Source organism: Tenrec ecaudatus, chromosome 14, assembly GCF_050624435.1.
Source record: "Tenrec ecaudatus isolate mTenEca1 chromosome 14, mTenEca1.hap1, whole genome shotgun sequence".
Classification (NCBI taxonomy): Eukaryota; Metazoa; Chordata; class Mammalia; order Afrosoricida; family Tenrecidae; genus Tenrec; species Tenrec ecaudatus.
The window spans coordinates 54574519-54598776 of NC_134543.1; the positions used below are offsets into that span (position 1 = coordinate 54574519).

Genomic DNA, 24258 nt, shown 5'->3' on the forward strand with positions numbered 1-24258 from the left:
TGAGGCACAGAACAAGAAAGGCAGCCACACACTGGTCCGATGATCAAAGAACAAGAAATGAGAAAGGAGAGGCTCCCTGAGCCATTTATCTCTCCGCCCTTCAATTAATCCCACAGGTGTTCATTGGCCTTGTTGGCACAATAAACCTACCTATCACACTCTCTCAAGCTCACAATGAGTATTGAAGAGCCCTCTTCACATGCGGAATAAGCACCATATCTCGTGCTGAATTGCCTAGATTTCCCTTCCCACCCCAGTAAGGAAAGCAAATTTATTATTGGATATTTTGCCCTGGCTAGATAGCCCCCTCCCTGACTGAGAGGCAGAGCCTGAGACTGAGAGGCAGATGTATTTCCAAAAGAAAACAGAATATAAAAGACCAGGCGAAGCACCTCCCCCTTTCCATTTGCGGATCATCAGCCCCCATGTCCCTCATGTTGTGTGTGTGATTCAGTCCTCAACCGCAGGGCCGGCATCTCCCTCTTACAGGCGGGGCAGTTGAGACTTGGAAAGACGGAAAGCATTGCCCTTCCTGAAGGACTCGCTGCTCTTTGCTGCGCTACAACACCGGGAGGATTTAGTAGCTTAACTTTGTTGGATATTATTTCCTTTTTTTAAAAAAATGCTTTTTCTTTTTGAGGTTAACAGAAATATTGAGCAGAAAGTATAGAGTTCCCAAATATCCTCCTTACCCTTGGAGGTTTCTTCTGTTACTAATACCTTGATTCCTTACTGTGGTACATTTGTTTCAATTGTTGGACCAATCTTAGTCCAGTCATGCAGCGCTGTCAAATAAGCCTGTGAAACAGGGCTTTCTGAGAGGCGGAGGTCACAGGAAATGTCATAGTTACCTCAGATCCTTTCCCCAGAACCCAGTTCCCCAATAGTTACATGCTTTTTTCTTTTTAAATTATCATGTGATATTTAAGACTTGCCTGCCCATCTCTCCCCCAGGACATTCTCGCAGTCCATGTGACAGCACTGAATTACTCATTTTACCATGTGGGACCTTAACAATGCCTTGATTTATGGTTAACCCCATTACCGATAGATTTATAATGTTCTTTGCTTGCTTTTACAATAATGATTCCACTGTCATGTTTACACTTGTGAATCTGGAAGAGTAAAACATAAACACTGTAAAGTCTACCTCTTGTATATTATCATTAGTAATACCAATCATTCTATTAATGATTTATATATTTTTTAATTCTTTTATGTTTTCAAGATTATAGATCCACATAGTTTAAAGGGGAAAGCATGATTCTAGTTATGAAACCCTCTCCCTGTTCACTCTTCTCAGAAGTAACCTCATCCCTTTTTTCCTTATTGACTTTCTGGGAGATGTGTCATATTTCTAAATGATATGCTGCTCATAGATTTTTTTTCTTCCATTTTTACAATGGTTTATTGCTTCTACACTTCTCAGGATGATAATATAGCTCTCTTTTTTCAAAAACTATATTTTGCTGTAAATTAAGTGGGGAGGGAGTTTACATTTCAGATCATCAACTCTGTATTCAAACGTTTGAACCACAAATCAACACCCCGCCCCTCCCAATAATAGGTTCCCCTGCTCCTCGATTTCTTTTCTCTCTTGTGGACCACTCTCCCATTTCACCCAAGTTACACCCCTCAACAGTCTAATCCATTGCTTTAACGTCCTCCCATGGCCCAAACCACTCACTTTCTCAGATATGTCCCCACCAGCACCCAAAGCCAAATACGTCCTGCCCCTACTCTTTCAACATAATATTGCATGATAACCGGCTCATTCAACAGTGTTTACGTGCTTCTGACTCTATAAATACCACCGGCAGCCGGGTCCTCCACGTAGTATACGTGTATCATGTAATAATTTATTTTCCGCTCCTTAGAATGCGTGTGCTTTTCATGCGACAGCTAATTTTTTTATGGTTTGCTTGGTTTTCTGAGTACTTTCCCCCAATTTATCCTTTTCTCTAAGGAACTAACTTTTCTACCTTGGTTGTGTAAACTTTCCCTCAATTTAGTCACACACGGGCGGATGTCATTAACTCTGACTTTCGGGGTGTGGGGGAGAGTCTCTTCGAGGTGTCTCCTGTGTTGGCTGCTCTTTTGTCCGGTGCTGAGTCTGAGAGGAATACTTCCTCTTCTCCCGAGCTCCTCCGGGATCTTCCGTCCTGGATCCTGCCTCTCGCCCTTTCTTGGTTCTCTTCCTGGTTCTGCTAACACTCGTGACCCCACCGTTTCCTGTGGGAGGGTGTGTGTGAGGGCAATTCTCTAAGCTCTTTTCATCTGAAATCATCTTTATTCCGCCTCCATGCTGGTAGTTTACCTGGGAACAGAACATTCAGAGATCCCTTTTTTTTTTCTTTCTCAATGTTTTGGGAGCTTTCAGGACCTCCCTCTCAGTTCTCTCCAGAAATGTCCAGTGGTTTGCTTTGACTCTAAGAACGTTGCTGTTCAGTTCTGAGAAATGTTCTTGAATTATTTTCTCTACATGTCTGCAAATACACGCGCGCCCCCACCCCCCACTTCTCTTTCAGATGTTGTACATCTTCAACTGGTCCACTAGATGCTTCTGTTTGCTTGTTTTGTTTTGTTTTCTATTTGCCTTTCCTTTGTCTTTTGCTCTACTTTCTGGGAGATCTTAACTTCCAGTCCTACTGCGTTTTTTTCTTCCACCTACTTCAGTAAAACGGCAGTGGAGATGGGCTTACTTGACCTCCTCTGGGTTCCCTATTGCCACGAGGCTGGAGTCAGACACGCCTTGTACTCCGTCCCTCAGACACCAGCCCTGCCTCCCACGGCACTGGGTCTCTGCTGTGTTCAACGATTGGTTGCAAGGACCACACAGAACCACTCACAGGCAGTGCTCACAATGAAGGGGGCTCACTAGGGACGTCGGTGAGTTATCACAGGTCCGGGTCACACACAGAAGGATCCATCATTGGTCCACAGCAGCACTGCTTCTCAGCCGGCAGCCAGTCCCTCTCCAGGGCCTCATCTCTCAGCACGTGGTGTCTGGGTCTTTGCCTCCATGGACTGAGAAGCCAGCTCACCTGTGATCTGTCTCACAGTTCCTGAGTCTCCGGCTGGATGAGGGGAAGGTGCCCGTAGTCTCTGTGCACCTGGGTGTGCGCATATCAGCACGTGCTGCCTTCCTGATTCCGGTAGGGTTTTGTCCAAGTAGTGCAATGGTGAGGCCACCTGTGAGCCACTTTTCACCCGATAGTTTCCTGGCCCGGCCTAACTAACTATGCGGACTCATTCCGTCTCTCTGGCTTTCAGTTTTTTGAAGGGAAGGAGCTAAGACTGAAGCAAGAGTACTTTGTGGTGGCTGCTACCTTGCAAGATGTTATCCGCCGTTTCAAGGCCTCCAAGTTTGACTCCTCTGACGGTGCCCAGACTGCCTTTGATGCGTTCCCAGAGCAGGCAAGTATGAGGCTTCAGGCTTTATTATGTGTAGGGCGAGTGAACAGAGGGATGTGTATGGGCTGGATGGTAAGGATTCTACAGAAGGAAGGGAAATTAACGGAGCAGGAAAGATCCACTCATACCAGGGTATAAACGAGAGATCTGGTGTTTAAAATGCTAGTCTGATCATCTGGGAGTGGTTTTCTCTTTTCAGTTAAAGGCTCCCCATTTATTGTGACATAGCTGTCCGCTTGGAGCTGAAAAGGGCATGCTGGATGGGACTGTCACATGTCCACATGCAATAGTGAGCAGCCCACTGAGCATCCCCAGGGCTTGGCGTGAATGTGTTACTCTCGGAAGCTCCAGGCTTCTTCCTCCTGAAGAACATCTTGTTGTCTGATCACCAAGTTTCCACCTCTGGTCAGAGAGGGGGAAATGCCAGGGAGCAGTGATGGGTGTGGGGAGGAGGAATGGGCTCCAACTTGGCAGTGTTGATATCAGGCAAGTCTCCAGTCTATGAGCGTGGGTGGGACATCTGAAAAATGGGTTTCCTATCACATTACTTCTCCTCTGCAGTAGGAATATTAAAGCATTTTGTAGGAGGGTGGGCATTTTGTTTGATGCTTTACACCTGGGAGCCATCCTGGGCCATCCTCACCTGCCGGCTGATTTGTCCTCCCATCCAGGTGGCCATCCAGCTGAATGACACTCACCCGGCCCTCGCCATCCCCGAGCTCATGAGGATTTTTGTGGATATCGAAAAATTGCCCTGGTCTAAGGTTTGCACCCCTGGGCTGCCTTGCTTTCGTGGCTCAGACTATCTATGGATGCGAGGTTTTACCCAAAGCTGTTTGTCAAGGTTCTCAAAGTAATCGACCGTTGCTAATGGCTAGCTGTTACAGATTCACTTAAAGATAGATTTTCCTCTGAGGCTGACATTTCCTGTTTCCTAGCACTTTGCAAGGAGTACTGGTGGCATAGTGGGTTACATGTGCATCAGGCTGCTACCTGTAAGGTCAGCAGTTCGCTATCCCCAACTGCTCCTTAGAACAAAGATGAGGCTTTCTGGTCCCATAAAGATGTGCAGCCTTGGAAACGCGCGGGGCAGCTCCTGGGTCCGATAGGATCACTGTGATGGCGGTGAGAGCGATTTACCGAAAGCCGTCCTGGTGGTGCAGTGGTTAAAGCGCTTGGCAGTGAACCAAAAGGTCACCAGTTCAAAACTCGGAAGATGTTATCTGTCGTCCTGTAGCGATGACAGCATGGAACACCCCGTGGGGCGGTTCTCTGTAGGGTCGTCTGTCGGAATCAACACATAGCAACAGTGATCTACAATGGACAGGATTAAAAATAGACTCTGTCTTCCATTTTTGTATCTGAAAGGACCTGACTTTAATTTTTCTAATCTCAGGGTGCTGCTCCTTCAAAGCCTTTTCACTGTTAGGAAAGTGGGTCCTGCGACCGCTCTTGGTCCCTTCTCAGGAGGGTGCAAGGGTTTTCTGCCTCAAACGTTGTGTATTCAACACATGAAAGACGAGGCAGAAACAGTAGGAAAGATTCATCAGCTGCATCCTTAAACTCTGTCAGAGAGTTTACAAACAGGTTTTGTTTTAAGTTTGGGGCCCAAGACTTGTTCCCACTGTCGGGACCATTCCAGAACCCAGTGAACTCTGGTGCATTTCAATACACACACACACACACACGTGCGCACGCACACACGGCTATTACACGTGGTTGTGACCGTGCTTGACCCTCTACCGGGGGGCAGGGTGGGGGGCGGGTGCCTGCAGGTGGCTTTTCTCGCAGAGGGAAGCATCTAACCACCCCGCTTTCTCCCAGGCCTGGGAGATCAGCAAGAAGACCTTCGCATACACCAACCACACGGTCCTCCCCGAAGCCCTGGAGCGCTGGCCAGTGGAGCTGGTGGAGAAGTTGCTTCCTCGACACTTGCAAATCATTTACGAGATAAATCAGAAGCATTTAGACGTAAGTCCTTTGGGAGATCCTGCCTGCCTCTCACGAGGAGGAGATCTAAAGATGGTGGGGTGACGTCTCTCCCCAAGCCCGAGACCCAGACATCTTACACCGGTCCATCAAAGGTCCCCTCATCTGAATTGAGCTCCCTTTAAACAAATGAACAGGCACCGCTTGGAAAGTGGTCAAGGAATGGAGGTCATCTCCCTAGGGCTGAACTGACCCCTCTCTGTGGGAGTGACGCTTTCCAGTCTCCACCGCAAAGATGTTACAAGGGAAGCGGACACTGCCAGCGCACAGCTGTTTGGCCCTGATTGACCCACAGGGCCTCTCTGTTCCTTTGGCTAGAGAATCGCGGCCTTGTTCCCGCAAGACGTCGAGCGTCTCAGGAGGATGTCTCTGATAGAAGAGGAAGGCGGCAAAAGGATCAACATGGCCCATCTCTGCATTGTGGGCTGCCATGCAGTGAACGGCGTGGCAAAAATCCACTCGGACATCGTGAAGACCACAGTGTGAGCCAGCGAGCGAGCGAGGGCACTGGGAGCTGTAGGGGTCTCCTGGCCGAGAGGCCCTGGCAGAAAGGTTCAGAAGTGATAGTCAATGCAAAGCCCCCTTCCCTTGGTGGGGTGCATGGGAGAGCCTTCTCTGAGCAGGTGGGCTTGCCTCTAGACTCACGGGTCCAAAAATCTGCTCTGAAAAATTGGGACCCCATGTCAGTGCCTAGAGGTCAGATGTGGGGTGGGGTGGCATGGGGGTGGTCAAATGAGGTCTTTTTCTCGTGATGATTCTGTAGGGCTGTCAGTGAGGTTTTATCTAAAATGACGGTCATGTGCCCCGCGCATCGCATCTGCTAAAGCCTACACCGACTCGGTCTCCGCTGTGGCCCTCAGCTCCATCCGGCATGGCGGAGCTGGCAATGCCAGTCCCGTTCTGTGACATGTCTCCTCCCTCTGCAGGTTCAAGGACTTCAGTGAACTGGAACCGGATAAGTTTCAGAATAAAACCAACGGGATCACTCCTCGCCGCTGGCTCTTGCTTTGCAACCCGGGGCTTGCTGAGTTAATAGCGGAGGTGACGGGGCTGGGGGGGTGGGCAATGTGGGCAAGCGCAGGGGGCAGCATGTGACCTGCAGACACAGAGCCCCTCACACTTGGTTTCGTGCTCGACTGCCACCATTGCAAGAGCCCTGGTGACACAGTGGGTTAGCCATCGGGGCTGGCAACTGCAAAGGTGGCAGATAACACTCACCCAACCCGCCAGCTGGCCTGCAGGAGAAGGATGAGGCTGCAGGAGAAGGATGAGGCTCCCCTAAGGACTTGTGGCCTCAGCAACCCTACCCCGAGTCCCGGTGTGTAGGGATCCAGGCCCTGGCAGTGGGCTTGGGTCTGGGTTTGGTCACCATGTTGAGGTTCATAGCTGTTAAGCAGGGAGCTCTGGGGTTTCCGTTTTGCACAGGACCCCGCACATTCTACCCCTGGTCCTGCCTAACAGTACGTAGATGGCACGGCATGGGAGGTGAGGTTCCTCTTTGGCAAATGGTGGTTATAGGGCTCCGAAAAAGTCCTAATAGAGCTCGGGGCCTCGAGCCCCCTGTTGAGTAGTGTCCCCATGTTAACCCTTGCCCCCCCCCCCCGAATTCCACCAGCCTCTCCTATGGCCTTGTGAAGCCACGGAGGGCACTGCAAACTGCATCACTCACCGCTGTCGGATCCAGAAACTTACATTTCTGCACGATAATGAAGCCAGGGATTTATGGGATTAAAGCTGCCTCTTCTTTTCCTTTTAAAGAAAATTGGGGAAGACTACGTGAAAGACTTGAGCCAGCTGACCAAACTGCACAGCTTTCTGAGCGATGACATCTTCCTCCGGGAGCTAAGCAAAGTGAAGCAGGTGAGGTTCCGCGCAGTGGGGACCCCTCCTGGGCATTGTTTGTCCTCCCATTTCTAAAAGGCCCCGCCGCCCAGGGCATCTGACTGAGGAACTCTGGCACCGCGCTGTCTCAACAGGAGAACAAGCTGAAGTTTTCCCAGTACCTGGAGAATGAGTACAAAGTAAAGATCAACCCCTCGTCCATGTTTGACGTGCAGGTGAAGAGGATCCACGAGTACAAGCGGCAGCTCCTGAACTGCCTGCACGTCATCACGATGTACAACCGTGAGTCGGCCCGCGATTCCGCCAAGGCTGGGTCCCTGTCCCTTGAAGGTGGCCGCAGCAGCCTCACAGAAGGGCCCCCATTCCAGCCATCAACTGCCCGCATGCTTCTCTCTTTCAGGCATCAAGAAAGACCCCAAGAAGTTCTTTGTGCCCAGGACAGTGATAATTGGTGGCAAAGTAAGTTGGGCCTATTAAGTGGGGACGTGGGGCAGGGGGTTCCAATCTCCAGGCCTTTGTCCATTTCATCATGATGCGCTCTGTCCATGTGGGACGTTCTTCCCCAAGGCTGCCCCAGGATACCACATGGCCAAAGTGATCATCAAGCTGATCACCTCGGTAGCAGACGTGGTCAATAATGACCCCATGGTTGGAAGCAAGTTGAAACTCATCTTCTTGGAGAACTACAGAGTGTCTCTTGCTGAAAAAGGTACTGTCTTCCTTGCAGAATGTGGAATTGGGCTGGGGGCCGGGAACAAGGGTGGGGACAAATTCTACGGCAGGTTTATATGGATGCAGAAATTGGAGTGCCTGACCTAGAGGTGAGAGTAATTTAGGGGAGAATGTGCCTCTCTGGCTGGGAGAGAAGATGGGTCTAAGTCAAGAGCTTTTAAGGTGATTCGGCTGCAGTGAGCCTGATATCACCGTAGTCCCCAGTGACAGGGTTCTATTGGCAAGGGCAGATTTCCGACACCAGCTGGGAAGGGCTGAGTGCTAGCGGCAGTGGGGAGCCTGCAGGTTGCGTGCAGTGCAAGATGTCCTTTACCCGAGCTTCACTTCCTAGCTCCAGTTTTGCAACAGAACTTCGATTCCGTGTCCCCCGATCGCCCTCTGACCAGTGTGCAGAAGGCCTGGCTCATGTGTTCATGTAACAACAGGGATTAAGGACAGATGTCAGGCTGCCAAGGCACGAGGCTTAGACATGGCTCAGATGGGCATGGGATAGCCAGACTGGCAAGACACCAACATCCCGCTCTCTGCTGTAGAACCTTTGCTTTTTTGCATCACATGCGCCCCATGCAAATGCCAACTGTGTATTCACCCACTTTCCACAGCGAAAAGAACAAAGAACATTCTTTTTGTGGGGCTTTTGGGTCTTCTGATGTTACTGCTCACATTCCCCCAGAGAGCAAAGAGCTAGGCCTTTGGGGGTCCAAATGAAGATCCGTATTATCCACAAATAGACTGTCAAGCAGAGAACCGACCCTGCCCTGTGTAGTCAGCTGAGGATCGTGTTAGAAGGTCAGCGGCAGGTGTGCAGTCTCAGAGGCACCAAACTGAATGGGGCTGATTTCCCTGCAGAGAAAGTAAAGGGAGGTCCGGGAGGAGAAACGGAAGACACCAAGCAGTTACATTTCCTCACTGCATAGTCGGCAGCAGGAGAAAGACTGAATTGTATGGAGGCTTGGAGAGGTTTTGTAAGGTTATAAGAAAGAGAAAATTTTAAAATTATAGCAAAAGAAATTAGGATGAAAGGGAGAGCTGGGGCCTCAACGATTGTATAACAGAAAGTCAATAGATGCTCTGTAATGTTGGCATACCGAGAAAGAGTGAGGGAGCCTGCCACGAATTGTCGGTTTGAAGAGAACCACAAAGTAGGAACATTTTGAAAGTGGACAAAAGTAGTTGCCTGAGTCCAGGAGAGTCAGCTTAGTCCTAGCCCACATGACGGTTACCTTAAACGTTCTGGCTAAATGATCGGCTGCGGTACAAGCAAACTGCGCGGAACAGCAGCACTGACGTGAACGATGCCTCGCTTGCCTGCAGTTATCCCAGCCACAGATTTGTCGGAGCAGATATCCACCGCAGGCACCGAGGCCTCGGGGACCGGCAACATGAAGTTCATGCTCAATGGGGCCCTGACCATTGGGACCATGGATGGGGCCAATGTAGAAATGGCAGAGGAAGCCGGAGAAGAAAACCTGTTCATCTTTGGCATGAGAGTCAATGATGTCGCTGCTTTGGACAAGAAAGGGTGAGCAAGGGTCTGCTCTTGATTGGATAGGTGCTAACCTCTGGGGTGGGGGGGGATCCATGAGCTCAGAGGACCTGGACCCCGTGGAGGCCAGGTCTTGAGAGGCAAAGCAACAGAGTGTCTCCGGGGAGCCTCCGGGTGACACCTTAGCCTTCTCAAACCTAGTGAGTGCAATGGACAAGGGGTGCTGGGACAAGGAGCTAGTTGGTGTCAGCCATTGCAAAGCCAGCCTTCGTAAGCTCCTCGCTTCTCTATCGCTGTGGCTTTTATGTTGATCAAAAGATGAACCAAATTCTAGTTGGAGCTTTTGCCCATCATTCAAACGACTATCGGTGTTCCTTTAAGCTCTCAAACCGCGATGGGTAGAGAACGCTTGGGCGTTCACAGAACCACTTGGGCAAACTCATTTCCCTGGATCTTGAGATAGGTTTCCTAACCTGAGCTCAAATAAGTAACGAGCGCTGCCCAGGGGAGCTATGGGGCTCACCACGTTTGGAGGGTACAGAGTCTACTTCTTGATCCTTGGAAGTAAATCTTCACACAATAGCCAAACCGATTTTGAGAGTCTGTGGGTCCCTTAATACAAGGCCTGTTTCAAGCCAAGATGACTTGGCCTTGAAATGGATATTGACAGAGCCCAACCGCTTAGACTAGTGCTCTGTGGCTGGAGTCTTCATGTCTGCTCTTAATGCCTAACGTTGCGGAGACACCATCGAATTTAGGAGGAAAAATGAAATGTTCAGGATCTAGCCCCAAATTGTTTGTACCCATGTTGTCTACAATGCCTTCACTAAGTAATAATATTTCGGGAAACCAAACATTTGCATTGCTAATGTAGTGCCTGGCGTTAATCATGCACACTAAGAGAACCTTTTTTCACATGGCCCCCTTCCAAAGGTACGTGGCAAAAGAATATTACGAGGCACTTCCAGAGCTGAAGCTGGTCATTGATCAAATTGACAATGGCTTCTTTTCTCCCAAGCAGCCCAGCCTCTTCAAAGACATAGTCAACATGCTCTTTCATCATGACAGGTGAGTTCCTGCAAGGTGGCAGGGCTCTCGGGCCCTGAGCAGGGGGAAAGACCATCGTAAGTCCACTACAGCCCATCCCTGTAGATCAGTATAGACCTATGATCGGGTCTAGCCAGGTTGGAAAGAAAATGTACATATTCTCTACTAACAACGCCAGTGAGGTTTAAAAAATAAAGCCCCCCAAATAGCATTCTTTTTCTCCTCCCACTGGTGTGCCCAGATGATGATGTTCATATGAAGTAATATGGAATAACCACAACTTAAAATTCATACGGTAGTAAGTGTCATACATCGACCCTGTCAGACATTAAACAAAAGGAAATTTCAAATGACATCTTAATATGCATTTGTTCATGGCAATTTTCTGTTGTTTATTTTTTTCCCTTTCAATCTCACAAACAAAAACAAGGTTTAAGGTGTTTGCAGACTACGAAGCCTATGTCAAATGCCAAGAAAAAGTCAGCCAGCTGTACATGGTGAGTACACCGCCACGGTTTATAAAGGAGCCAGCTCACTGTGAGCAAATAAAACCTGCCTTCCTGTACAATCATTTCAATAGCAAATTAAAAAAAGATACCTGTCAGACTGAAACCGGACTTGCCCCAAATTCAGGCGTGGGTGAGTGGTGGCATTTCACTAACAGTTGTTTTGATTTTAAAGGCTAAGCAAAAAGGACCATAAATAACTCAATATTTATTGTACACCTACCATATCTCCAGGCATGTCCTGAATGCTAAGGACATGAAACCTTCCTTTATTTTAAATACTCACTTTATGTGCTCACTTAGCACAGAGGCACTGGGAGCCTTCTAGATGCCAGGCACTGACCTGGGCCTGCAGAATACCCCCAAGAGCCCGGAGACACATGTCGGAACCTGGAGGGAGTGATCTGGTGGCATTTAGCATCTGGAGGTGCAGGACAGCATCACAGAGGCAGCTTTTCAAAGTGCAGCTGTCAGATCGTCCCAGAAAAATCCTGACCCTGGAATAGGGGATTGCCACCTTTACCTGAGAAACTTGCCAAGAGCATACCTAGACAGGGTACTGAGTGAAGGACTGGCCCGCACAATCAGTACTTCTCCCAGTGTATCTGCAAAGTTTAGAAGACCTGGTGGCATGGTGGTTATTCATTGGGCTGGGACCCACAAGGTCAGCAGTTTGAAACTACCAGCCGCAGCTTGGGAGAAAAATGGGGCTTTCTACTCCTGTAGAGAGTTACAGTCGCAGAAACCCATAAGGGCCATTCTATGCTCCCCAATGGGGTCACTGGGAGTCGGCACCACCCGAGGACAGAGAGTTACAGTTTAATTCTATCCACAAGTTAGGATGATAGGAATACAATGTCGAAATGCACAGAGCTAGCAGCTTAGACAAATCATGCTATCCCTCCCTAACAAAGACACCAGAACCCAAGTGAATAAATACAAAGAACCCTGAGCATCAGTGGAAGATACAGCACTAGATCCTGCAGCAATTCGAAACAGCTGAATGAGTCCTGAAGGAGAAGGTCCCAATTGCTGGCTGTAGCCACGAGGATGCCAGAGACCCAAGCACACTTCCCTGCTTTCCTAATGATTGTAGTACAACCCCCTGTCCTCCTGCCCAGTCTGCCACGCGTGCCACGACACTCTTCCATCCTTACTGCCGCCACTGGAAAACAACAGTACTTCTGTGCCTCCAGCCAACCCCTTCTCCCCCACCTGCCCACCCAGTAAATGGTAGTGGGCACCCTAGCACCCCTGGGGCACTCCAGCACCCCTAGTCGCCCACCCCCTGGCAAGCATCAGCTGCCACCCACGCCCAGTAATATGCAGTGCTGCTCTCTGCCGGCACGGCGCCACTCACCCAGCAACAGGGAAGTGCTGACCAGTCAGCAGAGCACACCGACCCCGCCCAGCCTCAGATCTCAAAACCAGAAGGAGGGAAAAAAGGAAAAACACAAAAATAAACAAAAGAACACCCTAAGGACTTGGAGCCAGCAGATAATAAAACGTCATATGACTAAAACAAGAGAAGCTGGCTCACGGAAGCCGATGCCAACATCTTCACAGGAGCAGACTGCCACACCTCCCCCACCTGGAGCAGCACTGGGTTCAAACCACCCACCTTGTGATTAGCAGCCCTGTGTTTAACTCACTGTCCCACTAGGGCTCCTGACACAAAATAAAGGGAAAGAAAATCTTAATGGTACTATATATGAATGAATTATATCAGTCAATAGACACATGAGCTGCTCAGAACGTGCGGGATTTGGGGTGTGGCAGCGGCTTGGGCTCTGGGCTGCAAGCCATTTCTAACCTGTTTATTTGTAGGGAGTTCTCCCAGGGCATTAGTTGGCGCTGAAGCTTTGGCCTGTGGTGGTGGCCCCATTCCAAATGAGCTACATGGCGTTTCCCTTCCCTGAACTGTCCAAGAGTCTGTCCAGAGAAAGGATCAGGGAAAACAACCCCAGAGGCAAACCATTGGTTGACTCCATTGGTAGCACCAGGAAATAACCCATCTAAAATATAACCAATGCAAAAGAGTCTGTCACCTGGAAGTGTTCATTTCAGCACGCTGTCAGTGAGCAGCTCAGATGCTGCTAATAGTATGCCAAGTACAAACAGATGGAATCTATACAAGACACATGAAACAGAATTTCCTAGGCTCTTGATTGGTTTTCAGCTTCATATCACTGCTTCCAACACCTTTCAACTGGGGCCACTTACCTAGCTCTGGCCCTGGCCCTAGTGGGGCAGTGGTAACGCGCCGGGCTGCTAACTGCAAGGCCAGCAGTTTGAAACCACCAGCTCTCCTCAGGAGAAAGGCAGGGCTTTCTATTCCCATTCACAGTTGTCCTCTGCGACTATACGCGCAACCATGGAGTCAGAGCTGACTCCAGCGGCTCCCTGTATTGTTACAGTCTCAGAAACCCCACCGGGCCAGTTCTACCCTGTCCTGCAGGGTCACTGTGAGTCTGAATTGACTCAATAGCAGTGAGTTAACGCAACATGTTGCCTACAAGAGGCACACATTAGACACAAGACATAATCAAATGAAAAATCGGAGGATGGAAGGAAATATACACCCAAGCAAAGAGTATGCAGGAGAAAACAGGGAGAGCAAGACTGACATCAGATAAATAGAGCCGTGCTGCGGTGAAGCCCTCATCTTTTGGTAGAGTCACAGCCAGTGGCCCGACAGCACAGTGGACCAGAGTAAGTTCAAGTTCGTGGCCACGAGTAGAGTGGGGCATGACCACAAAGCAGCCACCAGGAACACAAAGACAGTAAAGAGAATGACGCCTCTTGCCTTTCCCTCTGGACTCACGCGATGCCTTGTAAGGAGAAAGGCTACCAAACCAGACCTGTTTACTTCCCGTGCCAGCAACCCCACAGGACAGAGCACACCTGCCCCCTTAGCAGGGCACAGTGCCACAGCTTTCTCCCGGGAGCAGCTGCCGAGACTGTGAATGTTCATGGGGGGGGGGCGGGGGGGGGCGAGCCCAGGCTTTCTCGCAGGGAGCTGCTGGTGATTTTGAACTACTGACCATGGGGACCGCAGCCCCTACACGTCACCCCTATACCACCAGGGCTCCTCTACTGAGGAGAGAGGCACTCTGGCTATGAGTCCACCACGATGTAGCTCTCCATGATGTAGCCAGTGGAGTTAGGATTCGCCGCATTTCTTCCCGCCACGTTCCCCGCGCACTGTGTCCAGGCAATGTTTGTCCCAGGGCTCACTCGGCCAGTCGGCCATGGGTGGTAACGGATGCGGGTGTGTTGTTTGCAGAATCCGAAGGCTTGGAACACGATGGTTCTCAAAAACATAGCTGCCTCAGGGAAATTCTCCAGTGACCGAACCATTAAGGAATATGCCAAGGACATCTGGAACATGGAGCCTTCGGACCTGAAGATTTCCCTGTCGAATGTGTCTAGCGACGGGGTGAGCAAAGCCAATGGGAGCTGAACTGGAACATGTCTTTGGGGGATGGGGTGAGGGGGAGCTTGGTACTGAACTGGGCCTTTTTATTTTAACATTCCTTGATTGTATTTTTATTTTTGGGGGGGCTAATAGTCTAGGTAAGCATCTTTGAGAATGAAGAGGGAAGGGGTCTTGCTGTTGTGTGGCTTTAAAAAGAAATGGTCCATTTCAAGGGCTGAAACTTAAGATGTTTTAGATTAGGTAGCATGCTACTCCCTTCCCTGGAGTTTGTCAGATCGCTAGAAAATTGCATGGAACATTTTAATGTCATTGAAAGTAACCGAGTAAAAGGCAAATGACCTACATACACTGGAGCCTCTTTCTTATCCTTGTTTGTCTGTGTCTGCGTCCGAGACAGCCTCATGCACAAAGAGCCCTGGAATGTTCTGCTCGGGACTTAGCTATAACTAGGTTCTAAACTTCACAACAAGCGCTGGTTTTCCACAGTAAAGATGCAGCAGCACGTGTCACAAAGTGGGCTCCGATAGGCTAAATATGTCACATGCCTGCTTTTCCCTTATTAAAATGGTAAGTGACATGGTAGAAACGTCAACTTCATACAAGCAACCCAGTAAAAAGTTGCATTAACAGATACACATCCAGTGGCCTTTAGAGTCTTAGACCCAAGTCTTGGTTGAAGATAGCTGCCGTTCTTGAACCAACACCTCAGGCCCACTGCTTGCTCAGGAAATCCCTGCAGAAAAAAGAATCGAGATCAGATCACGTGCCTCCCCCCACCCTCCATCACCTAAACCAGTCCAAAGAGCCCGATTGCCTTAATCAAAGGAAAAGCAAAGCAGCGCTCACCTCACAGTTATTAGGAATGTGGGGCTCTTACAGAGCAAGTTGTGTTTGTACCCGGAGGAGAAGATGACCATCTTGACCCTCTCTTTATCTCTGTATGCGTGGTATGCAATTTCATAGAGCTGCAAGGCCAGAAAGAGCGTCAACGGTGTACAAAATCCAAGTCCTGGTTTCTCTATAGCTCAGCTGCCCTAAAAGGCTGCAGGGACAGCCCACTGGAGGAGTCAGTCATTAGAAGTCAGAGAGACAGGGACTCTCCACCCCTGCAGGTAGCTGACTCTTCTGCAGAGGAATGGAATCCACACAGCTAATGGAGAATCTGAGGAAGCCTCTCGCCTACCCAGGTCTATCTGCCACCTAGATGCTCTGCCGTCACGTTGGTTCTCACTGGTTCTGACGAACCCTAACCCTGTAGGACTCCCCACAGTTTTCCAAGGCTATAAATCTACAGGAGTAGAAAAGCTCCTCTTTCTCCTGTAAAGTAGCTGGTGGTTTCGAACTGTTAACCTTCACGTTAGCAGCATGATGTGGAACTCACTAGGCTACCAGAGCTCCCCGAGGAGAAAAATACAGACAGGGAAAAACACCCCAGAATTCCTCCTATAGGTACCACCTGCCATCTGGTTCCTGTCCTTAATGATTTCAGAGTGCCCCTCTTGGCCTGCCTGCCAGGGGACTAGAATTTCTGTTGACCCTAACTGGTAGAGGCTTGTTATTTTTTGTTTTGCTTTTTAAAAAACTGCATCTCCACGTTTGGAATATGAGTCAGAATTGACTTGACAACAGTGTTTTCATTGTACAAGAGACTCCCAGGAGGTTCCCTTTGCAGCCTAAAACTGTCTGCATACCTGCAAGCCCATAGAACCAGGATAAGGAACCAGCCTCTCCCCACAGACACTCCACTGAGCTGAGTCCCATCGGAGGCTGACGCTCATTGTACAAACCCCCCTCCAGCAGGACAGCAGGGCCATTGAGGAGTGTGGTTGGATGAGCCAATGGCGAAGCGGGTATCTTGTGTTTCAGCCGACACTGAGCTTTGTTTACCTTTTGCCCACATTTCAAAGGCACGATCCTGTCATCCTCTCCTTGTAGGATGAGAAGGGGAGAAGACAGGTGCTTCACACTAGGGATAAGTGGAGGAAAAGTGTTTGGTTTAGGAGTGAATTTGCATTGGGGTTCCTCTGCTGGGTCAGCACTTTAGTAGCACATGCGATTTGCCCAAAACACATGCTCTCTCTGTTTTCCTTCCCAGGATAACACCACTGTCCAGTTTCCTAGTTCCTTCTTCTCAAGGCCAGCTCCCCTCTCCTCCTGACTTAGAACTTAGTCCTATTTTAATGTGGCTTTGAAAATACTGAAGAAGGAAATCACGGAAATACTGAATTGCTACAGAATTAGAGGAACCCCTCCTTTTCTGTAGTTTAACCAAATGACTATAAAACTCACCCCCAAATAAGCAAGAGCTACCACTTGATGTGAGACCACTTTGCAGTGATTTATTTCCTCCCCCACCCCCATACATGGCATAAAGTGGCCATATGATTAACAGATTTAGTTCGATTCCTGGTCAATCTTTTAGTTTGATCTTTCAAAATGGCTTGTTCTCTACTCCAAAACTTTCTAAGCTAATACCCCCCAAATTCTGATGCCCACCCCCCTCATCACAGTGTCCTGGTGTAAGCATGTTAGCTCCGTCAAGTTCGCTGAGCTAGAAAAGGACAGTGCAGACTGCCTAATACATAGACATCCAGTAGACACTCCCTCGTGAAGCGTCCTTAAATTCTCTAACTGCAGGAGGCAAGCGCGCCCAGGTCTAATCACTGTCTTTGCTGTTGGGTTAGTGGGCTGGCTGGCTACTTGGGGGGATACTCACTGCTGTAGAGTCGATTCGGTGAGGCCCAGTTAGACTTTAAATCTAAAATTGTCCTGTGTTTGCAAATTAAGGATTGAATTGGTGAACTCATGGAATTAGGAAGGAAATGGAAAATTCTGAAAAGTCACACACTTTACTCCAGCCCCTATTCAGACTTTTCCTCACCCCATCCGGCAACTCACAATCATTATCCCCAGGATCTAGGGATATTGGGACACAGTGGTAACCGCAGGTGAGCAGCCTGAACCCCCCAGGTGCTCCCCAGGAACACGGTGAGGCATTCTGCTCCCATGAAGACTTCCAGCATCCAGAAACCCACAGGGGCAGCTCTATCATGTCCTATAGGGTCGCGATGAGTCAGAATTAACTCAATGGCGGTGGGCTTGGCTTGGTTTCAGTTTCCTGTGGCGCTCGTACAAGTGCGCAGCGTGTATTATTAGCTTACTTTTCATCGTTAGGGAAGACGAGCTTGTTTTCGTTCAGGGAATCCATCAGCAGGCGTGCACCCCTTGGAAATTTACGGTAGAACTGTTTTTAAAACAAACACATCGCCACATCACTCGAGTGTCATTTGTGTCATCTCCCACTGTGATCTGTACAGAGCACTGCCCTTCTAAATACAGTGAACTTTAAAAGTGATTTTGTTTGTTTGTTTTTATTTGAAAATAATCCATGTAGTTGCAGGGAATTTGGAAGATGCAGCAAGAATCACGGATGACACAAGTCGCCCATAATCACACCATCCGTAGATAAACACTGTTCCCATTTTGATATTTTTAATTCCTATTAAAAATTTGAAATACAAAGAAGAGCATGGATATACACAATTTCAAAATTGCTTCTATAACAAACATAATTAGTTGGGGAATATTCTGATCAGTCAAAAGTTCTGGTGAAAGTATATAGTACCCAGATAATCAGCTTTATTTAATGTTTATGTATTAAAGCACATTTTCAGCTGTTGAACATGACACAACATTCCCATGACTTATAAGACATTTTAGGTCTTCACAAAGATTACAGGACCCCAAATATCAATTATCATTCAACACATACCAACCTAAAGCCACGCATCCCGTCACGGTGCTCCAGAGGAGGACACTGCCGTAGGGTGGGAAATGTGGAGGTAAATACGGAGGCCTTCTGCTAGACCTTCCTCCCTCAGAGCAGCTGGTGCGTTTGAACTGCTGACCTTTCAGTTAGCAACGGAGCAATTTAGCCACTGTGCCACTAGGACTCCTTTAAACACACCCAAGGGCCTGTTTAATAGCAAATTCCAGTGCATGAAATACTAGATAAATCAGCTTTTACCACTGTTTGATTAACCGGTGGGTTGAGTTGTTTATGCTTCCTGAAAATCCTCTTTTCAACTTCTATGAGAAGAAAAGGCCAGGATCCTTGGGCAACAGAGCACCTTCCTCACAAACAGATCCTACCTCCCAAGTAGCCCAAGTCTACTCCCCGATCTCCGCAGGCATCCAGCCTAAGTCGCCCTTCATCACTTACTGTGCTGGGTCAGCAGTCCCCAGGTGACTCCATGCTTCGGCCCACCTGTGACAGAGTTCCCATCAGGAAACCAGAGAGCGTTTTAAAATGCTAATCGCCTCATGGTTTACCCACTGAGTCAATTCTGACTCAAAGTGATCCTCTAGGTCGGATTTCCAAGACTGAATGTTATGGAAGCGGACAGCCTCCTTTCTCCCCAGAAGCAGGTTAGTGACTTTGAACCACTGACCTTGCTATTAGCCCAACACTTATCCTACAACACTACCGCTCCTCCCCCCCCCCAACTAAACCATCCCCCCTGCCACCAAGTTGATTCAGCCTCACTGTGGCCTATGGGACAAAGTAGAAATGTTCCTTAGGGTTTCCTTAGAGGACCAATTAGCAACCTTGCTAGTTAACAGTCCAATGTTTAACCTACTATGACACAAATCACCCAAAGGCACCTTAAATTAAAAGCTAGGCATTAATGTTGACCTCCGAGGGTCTACAGAGTTTGCTCCTGCCCTATCACCGACCTCACCTATCACTGAGCCCCTTCCATTCTTACACCATTCCTGCTGCCTCAGGAATGTGCCGGGCCTGTTCTTCCCACAAGGCCATTGCCCTTGTTTTCCCGCATTCCCCATCGCTAGGCCGTTATCCTGGCAGTCTCAATGCAGGTGGCATTTCTGAAGAGATCTCCCCTAGCCATCTGTCAAACCTTGTGCCCGCCAGGCAGCCATTCTCAGCTGCATCGTCTGAGCCCCTTCATGATCGAAACATTTGCATTTGAATTATGATGCTGTGGGGAAGAATATTGAAAGTGCCACGAACTGCTGAAAGGACAACAAATCTGGCTTGGAAGAAGGACGGCATGCGTCCTTAGAGGCAAAAGGATGGTGGGACTTCCTCTTACATGGAGGATGTCACGCTTGGTCAAGTTGAGGGCAGTGACAAAGAAGAAGGCGCTCAATGACATGGACTGGCACCGTGGCTGCATGCTGGGCTCAGGCACAGGGACAACGGTGAGGATGGCGCAGGACCGGGCAGGGTCTCCTTCGGTTGTGGCCTAAGCTTGCTTTGGGTGGGAGCTGACTTGGCAGCACCTAACAACAACAACAACAACAACATAATACTGTGTACAGGGCTTCTGTCGCTGCAGCCAGAATATGAGCTTCAATATTTTCTTAATCCCTCTGGGGTCACCAACACCTGGAAAAATTCATGGCATCTAACAGCCAAATATTTGTGAAAGAATTCATTTGCTGTGCACATTACTACTACTTATCATGTTTTTTTTTTCATTTTAGTGTGGCTTAATCACAGATGTTACTTTTTAGAATTGTACAAAGGGAAGAGGGGCACCGGACTGTGGGCCCTCCCCTGTCACACCTGAGAGGGCTGCAGCCGGAGGCATGCCATGTAGACCTCGCCAGAGGAAGGAAACAGACAGAAGAGGTGGGCAGGGCCCAGGGAAGGCAAACGTCAATTCTTTAAGAAGAAAAAGTTCACCACAGCTATGTTCCTTGTTCATCTCCCATTGTGAGCTGGAGGAATAGACTAATAAGTTTCTGAATATAATGACCTTGAAAAATCAAAGCAAAACTTTCCACCTGACTAACTAGGAATTCATATCATGGTAGGGAATGTGGTACCTTGTAGGGAATTTGGTAGAGAAACGGGCACAGAATAGAGAGGTTCAGGCCAGTACATACAAAGTTCTACTTCACAACGTTGGCTTGGGCTTGCTGCTTCCAGGAACTGAGAGCCATGCTGGCGCCACCTTGCCCCCAGGTTTCATGACTTGTGCCTGGGTCTTATGGCTAATGGATTGCAACCAGGTGCCCTTGGGAGATCCTAACACTGCCTCTCCTTCTCTGTCCTCTCATTCGCAGCCTAAAGCATAATTGCTTGCTTTCTTTGGTCTTCGGAGTCCCGTCCTCCTGGAATAAGCACTCTGAGGGAAATTCAATGAGCCCGGTGGCGACGGGACTACATGCAATTGCGCATTAGGCATAGAATAAGATAAGATGAGGAGACTCTACACAACAGATTTGATTTGTTTTAAAGAGTAGTTTGTGACCCAGTGCTATTTTGTTGGGAAGATTGCCTTCTCTCGCTGGAGTCCTGTGTGGGCAGCCTGCTTGAATTCCACGGAGCCTGTCATTGAACAACACACAGCTCTAGAAATGATGGCATTCTCGTTCTTAAAAGGGAATGATAAACAAGTCACATCTATTAAAAATTCTGAAAGGCAAAAGGGTACCATTCATTTTAATGACTCTTAATAAGCCACTTAATTATTAAAAGGAAATCAGAAGATACAATATCTGAAAAGCCATTGCTAGAAGAAGGTAGAATCATAAAGACTAGGTCCGAACAAAAAGGTGATTGGCAGTCATAAGTATGCAGAAACAGCTTACACTTTGGCGGGAGGTGAAGATGAATCAGAGACTCACTTGTAACAAGGGATAGTTGATCATCGCATCCCATATGTTGGTAAACGGAGCCTCCAGGACAATTGCATCGACTGGGCATCCTTGAAAATTAAAAAAGAGATCAGTGATTCCCTGATATACTTAGCCATCACCTTTAAATATCCTACATATAAACTTGTACATAAGCTACCTCCATGAAAACCCCTTGTGAAAATGATGAGCAATGCTAATTCCAGGACGCCCCCCACTTGGGGAGCCGTGACGATGCAATGTCTAAGGACTCAGCTGCCAACCGGAAGGCTGGGATTCCACAAGCAGCCCCGGGAGGGTCGTGGTTCTGCGCTCGGCTGCTAAATGCAAGGTCAGCCCCGTTCAAAATCACCATCAGCTCCACGGAAGAAAGGCAGGGCTTTCAGCTCTTGTAAAGAATTACAGACCCAGGAACCTTGGGGAGCAGTGCCGCCCTGTCCTAGATAGTCCGCTGTGCATTGGAGTCACTCAGTGGCAGCAAGGTTGGCGTTTCTGAAGGGATCCACGAGCAGCAGCCATGGTGAAGACGGTGCCGGACGGGGACGCGGGCAGCCTTTCCTTCTGTTGTGCTTCAGGTTGCTATGAGTTGGAGCCAGCTCCATGTCACTGGATAACAACAGTGCCGCCGCCGCAGGAGAAAGACCCAGCAAACTGCCCCCGTGAAGATCACAGCCGGGGAAGACCCACAGGGCAGTTTTACTCTGTCCCATGGGGTCTCGGTGCGTCCAAATCGACTTAGAGGCAAACACCACCACCACCAGACTGAGCCCAGATCCGAGGGAAGCGGGCTCATGAGAAGACATATATTTCAATCAGCTCTCCCTTCACTCCCAAGAGATTTCTGTGCAGATAATAGCTGAAAACCACTATCTTCTTCTCAGAACATAATTAGTCTGTTATTAAGACTGTGCCAGAAACTGACTAGGTTGTTTCAGCCAACATCCCAGCAGTATAGTGAGTTATTCAATATGACTCTGTCTAATTCCTACCAAACGAGTGTCCTGATTGGTGTGGGGAAGATTACATGAGTCCGTCATAAGTGACGTGGCAGGGCTGTGACTGTAAACACTTGGAACTCTAACAGGAGGGTCAGGCTAGTTTGCCATCCTGCTGGGCATGAGAGGAGCCATCTCCGCAGCAGAAGGGAGGAGCTCACATCCGCGGGGAAAGGGGAGCCAGGAGCCGGCCTTGGGCGTCCTGTGTACTGCTCCACCTAGATGCAGGACACAGAAAGCTGTGACACGTGAGCCAGAGTGGCCGGATGGCCAGTCCGCTGGCGGAGGAAAGCGGAGCAGCTTCAGGCAAGGGGCTTGCTTTTGAAGTAGGGTGTCCTCAGGCACTTCATCGGGGAAACGAGGTTTCCAGACCCACAACACGAGTCAAATGCCCTAGAGTTGAGACTCCACCCTTGGGTGTCTTGTCAGCAGCCCTAGAAGAACTCTGCAGCATTTCCCCCGAGCAGGGCATAGGCCACGGGCTGTGAAGCGGAGACTGGCCCAGGAGCAGAAAGAGGTTTGCCTGAAAGCATGTCTTTAGCATTTGTGATCCTGAATTTTAACCCGTTAATTTCACTAATAACGCCTCTAAGGCGAGTACTGACTAGGAGTGAAGCCCTCTCAGGCCACTGCAGTGAATGCACGCATCAGCAGAGATGGGGAGAGCACCCAGAGTGATGGGGGTGGGGGTCAGGATAGGTAAGCAAGGCCGAGGCAGACATGCCTAACCGCCTTAGGAATTGGGCTTGAGCTGTGTGGGAGTTGCCTACTTTCATGTCAACTTGAAGATATAAAAGTACAGGGGTGGACAATTCAAAACAACAGAGAGCAACAAATGATGGAGGGGGTGGGGAGATGGGAACTCTTCTTCACTGCTGGTGGGTTTGGAGATACATAGAGCCACTGCAGGAAGCAATCTGGCGATACCTAAAACAGACGGAAATCTAGTTACCCTATGACCCAGCGATCCCTCTACCGGGCACACAGCCAGAGGAAGTAAAACTCAGACCACGGCCAGGCAGCTGCACTCCAATGTTCGTCGCAACACAAACCCTGGAAACACACTAAACTGCCATTAATAGATGAATGGATTTAAAAACTCTGGTCTAGACACACAATGGAGTACTACACATCCCTAAAATATAGCGACCAAAGGGTGAATCACCTCATCTCGTGAAAGAGTTGGAGGATATTATGCTGAGTGAAGTCAGCCAAGCACAAAAGGTCAAGTACAACATGAGTCCACTGAGGAAAGTTCAAACAACAGAACGGGCCCAAGGGAATATGCACACAGCACATATTTCCGGGGCTGAGGACCAGATACTCTGGCACGAGCCAGACCAAACCCATGGTTCATCTGTCATCAATAACGGGTCCAGGTAGCACTTGTGCTGAAAGGCTTCCCCACCACCACCTTCATACACCTTCAAGGCCCACAAAGGGGCAGGGGAAGAAAAACGATGGCAATGGGGGGTCATGGGGAGGAGAGGCACTAAGATCGTTCAATTCGTGTCAGCCAAGATTGATAGCCCATCAGAAACAGTAACGCAAGTGATGGTTCCTGAGTAACAGGAATTGAGGGGGGAGGAAGGGGGAGGGAGCCAATGGCATTGATGGCTATATAACCCTGCTCAAGGCAGCAAACAACAGAACTGTGTGTGAATGGATATATGGGATGGTGTAAGATACGGCAAAAACAAAACAAAATAAAGTAAGGGTTCCTGGGGGGGGGGCGTGCAGAGGGAGGAAGGGGATAAAAGAGAGCTGATATCAAGGAGTTCAAGAAGAAATAAAATATTTTGAAATTGACTATGGTAGTAATTGTTCAATACTGCTTGATGTGATAGAACTATGGAAATATGATATCTGTAAGAGCTCTAAATAAAATGATTTTTTAAGTGTAGGGGTGGAGTCTAGCCTGTCAATCAGGTCACAGCCTGATGGTTCCTCCTGGTGAGTGTGGCCTTCTCATAGAAGGGACGTTGGGAACTTCCCTTCTCTCTCTACCTTCACCTTTCCATTGACGCCATGTGGAGTCCTGAGCAAGCCCCGGAGATGCAGCTACTGCCATTGGATCCACAAGCCAGTTCCCACTGGCCTGTGATCTTTCTGCATCAGTACATGTGGCTTCATGAATCT

General features: G+C 48.8%; 2 protein-coding genes across 2 annotated transcripts in view; one reads left to right on the plus strand and one right to left on the minus strand.

The window, feature by feature from the left end:
- PYGL (glycogen phosphorylase L) overlaps window positions 1-14801 on the plus strand; it is a 42374-nt gene extending 27573 nt beyond the window's left edge. Inside the window, exons 8-20 of the mRNA XM_075532410.1 lie at window positions 3274-3417; window positions 4086-4178; window positions 5239-5385; window positions 5722-5885; window positions 6330-6444; window positions 7162-7263; window positions 7380-7527; window positions 7646-7704; window positions 7813-7954; window positions 9292-9499; window positions 10397-10531; window positions 10941-11007; window positions 14303-14801. Coding sequence (XP_075388525.1) covers window positions 3274-3417; window positions 4086-4178; window positions 5239-5385; window positions 5722-5885; window positions 6330-6444; window positions 7162-7263; window positions 7380-7527; window positions 7646-7704; window positions 7813-7954; window positions 9292-9499; window positions 10397-10531; window positions 10941-11007; window positions 14303-14479 — 1701 coding nt within the window. The 3' untranslated portion in view covers window positions 14480-14801. The remainder of the gene's footprint in view (window positions 1-3273; window positions 3418-4085; window positions 4179-5238; window positions 5386-5721; window positions 5886-6329; window positions 6445-7161; window positions 7264-7379; window positions 7528-7645; window positions 7705-7812; window positions 7955-9291; window positions 9500-10396; window positions 10532-10940; window positions 11008-14302) is intronic.
- The window catches only part of ABHD12B (abhydrolase domain containing 12B), a 29329-nt gene continuing 19606 nt past the window's right edge, over window positions 14536-24258 (minus strand). Inside the window, exons 7-11 of the mRNA XM_075532411.1 lie at window positions 21116-21195; window positions 17617-17699; window positions 16343-16421; window positions 15302-15420; window positions 14536-15188 (exon numbers count right to left, since the gene is read on the minus strand). Coding sequence (XP_075388526.1) covers window positions 15161-15188; window positions 15302-15420; window positions 16343-16421; window positions 17617-17699; window positions 21116-21195 — 389 coding nt within the window. The 3' untranslated portion in view covers window positions 14536-15160. The remainder of the gene's footprint in view (window positions 15189-15301; window positions 15421-16342; window positions 16422-17616; window positions 17700-21115; window positions 21196-24258) is intronic.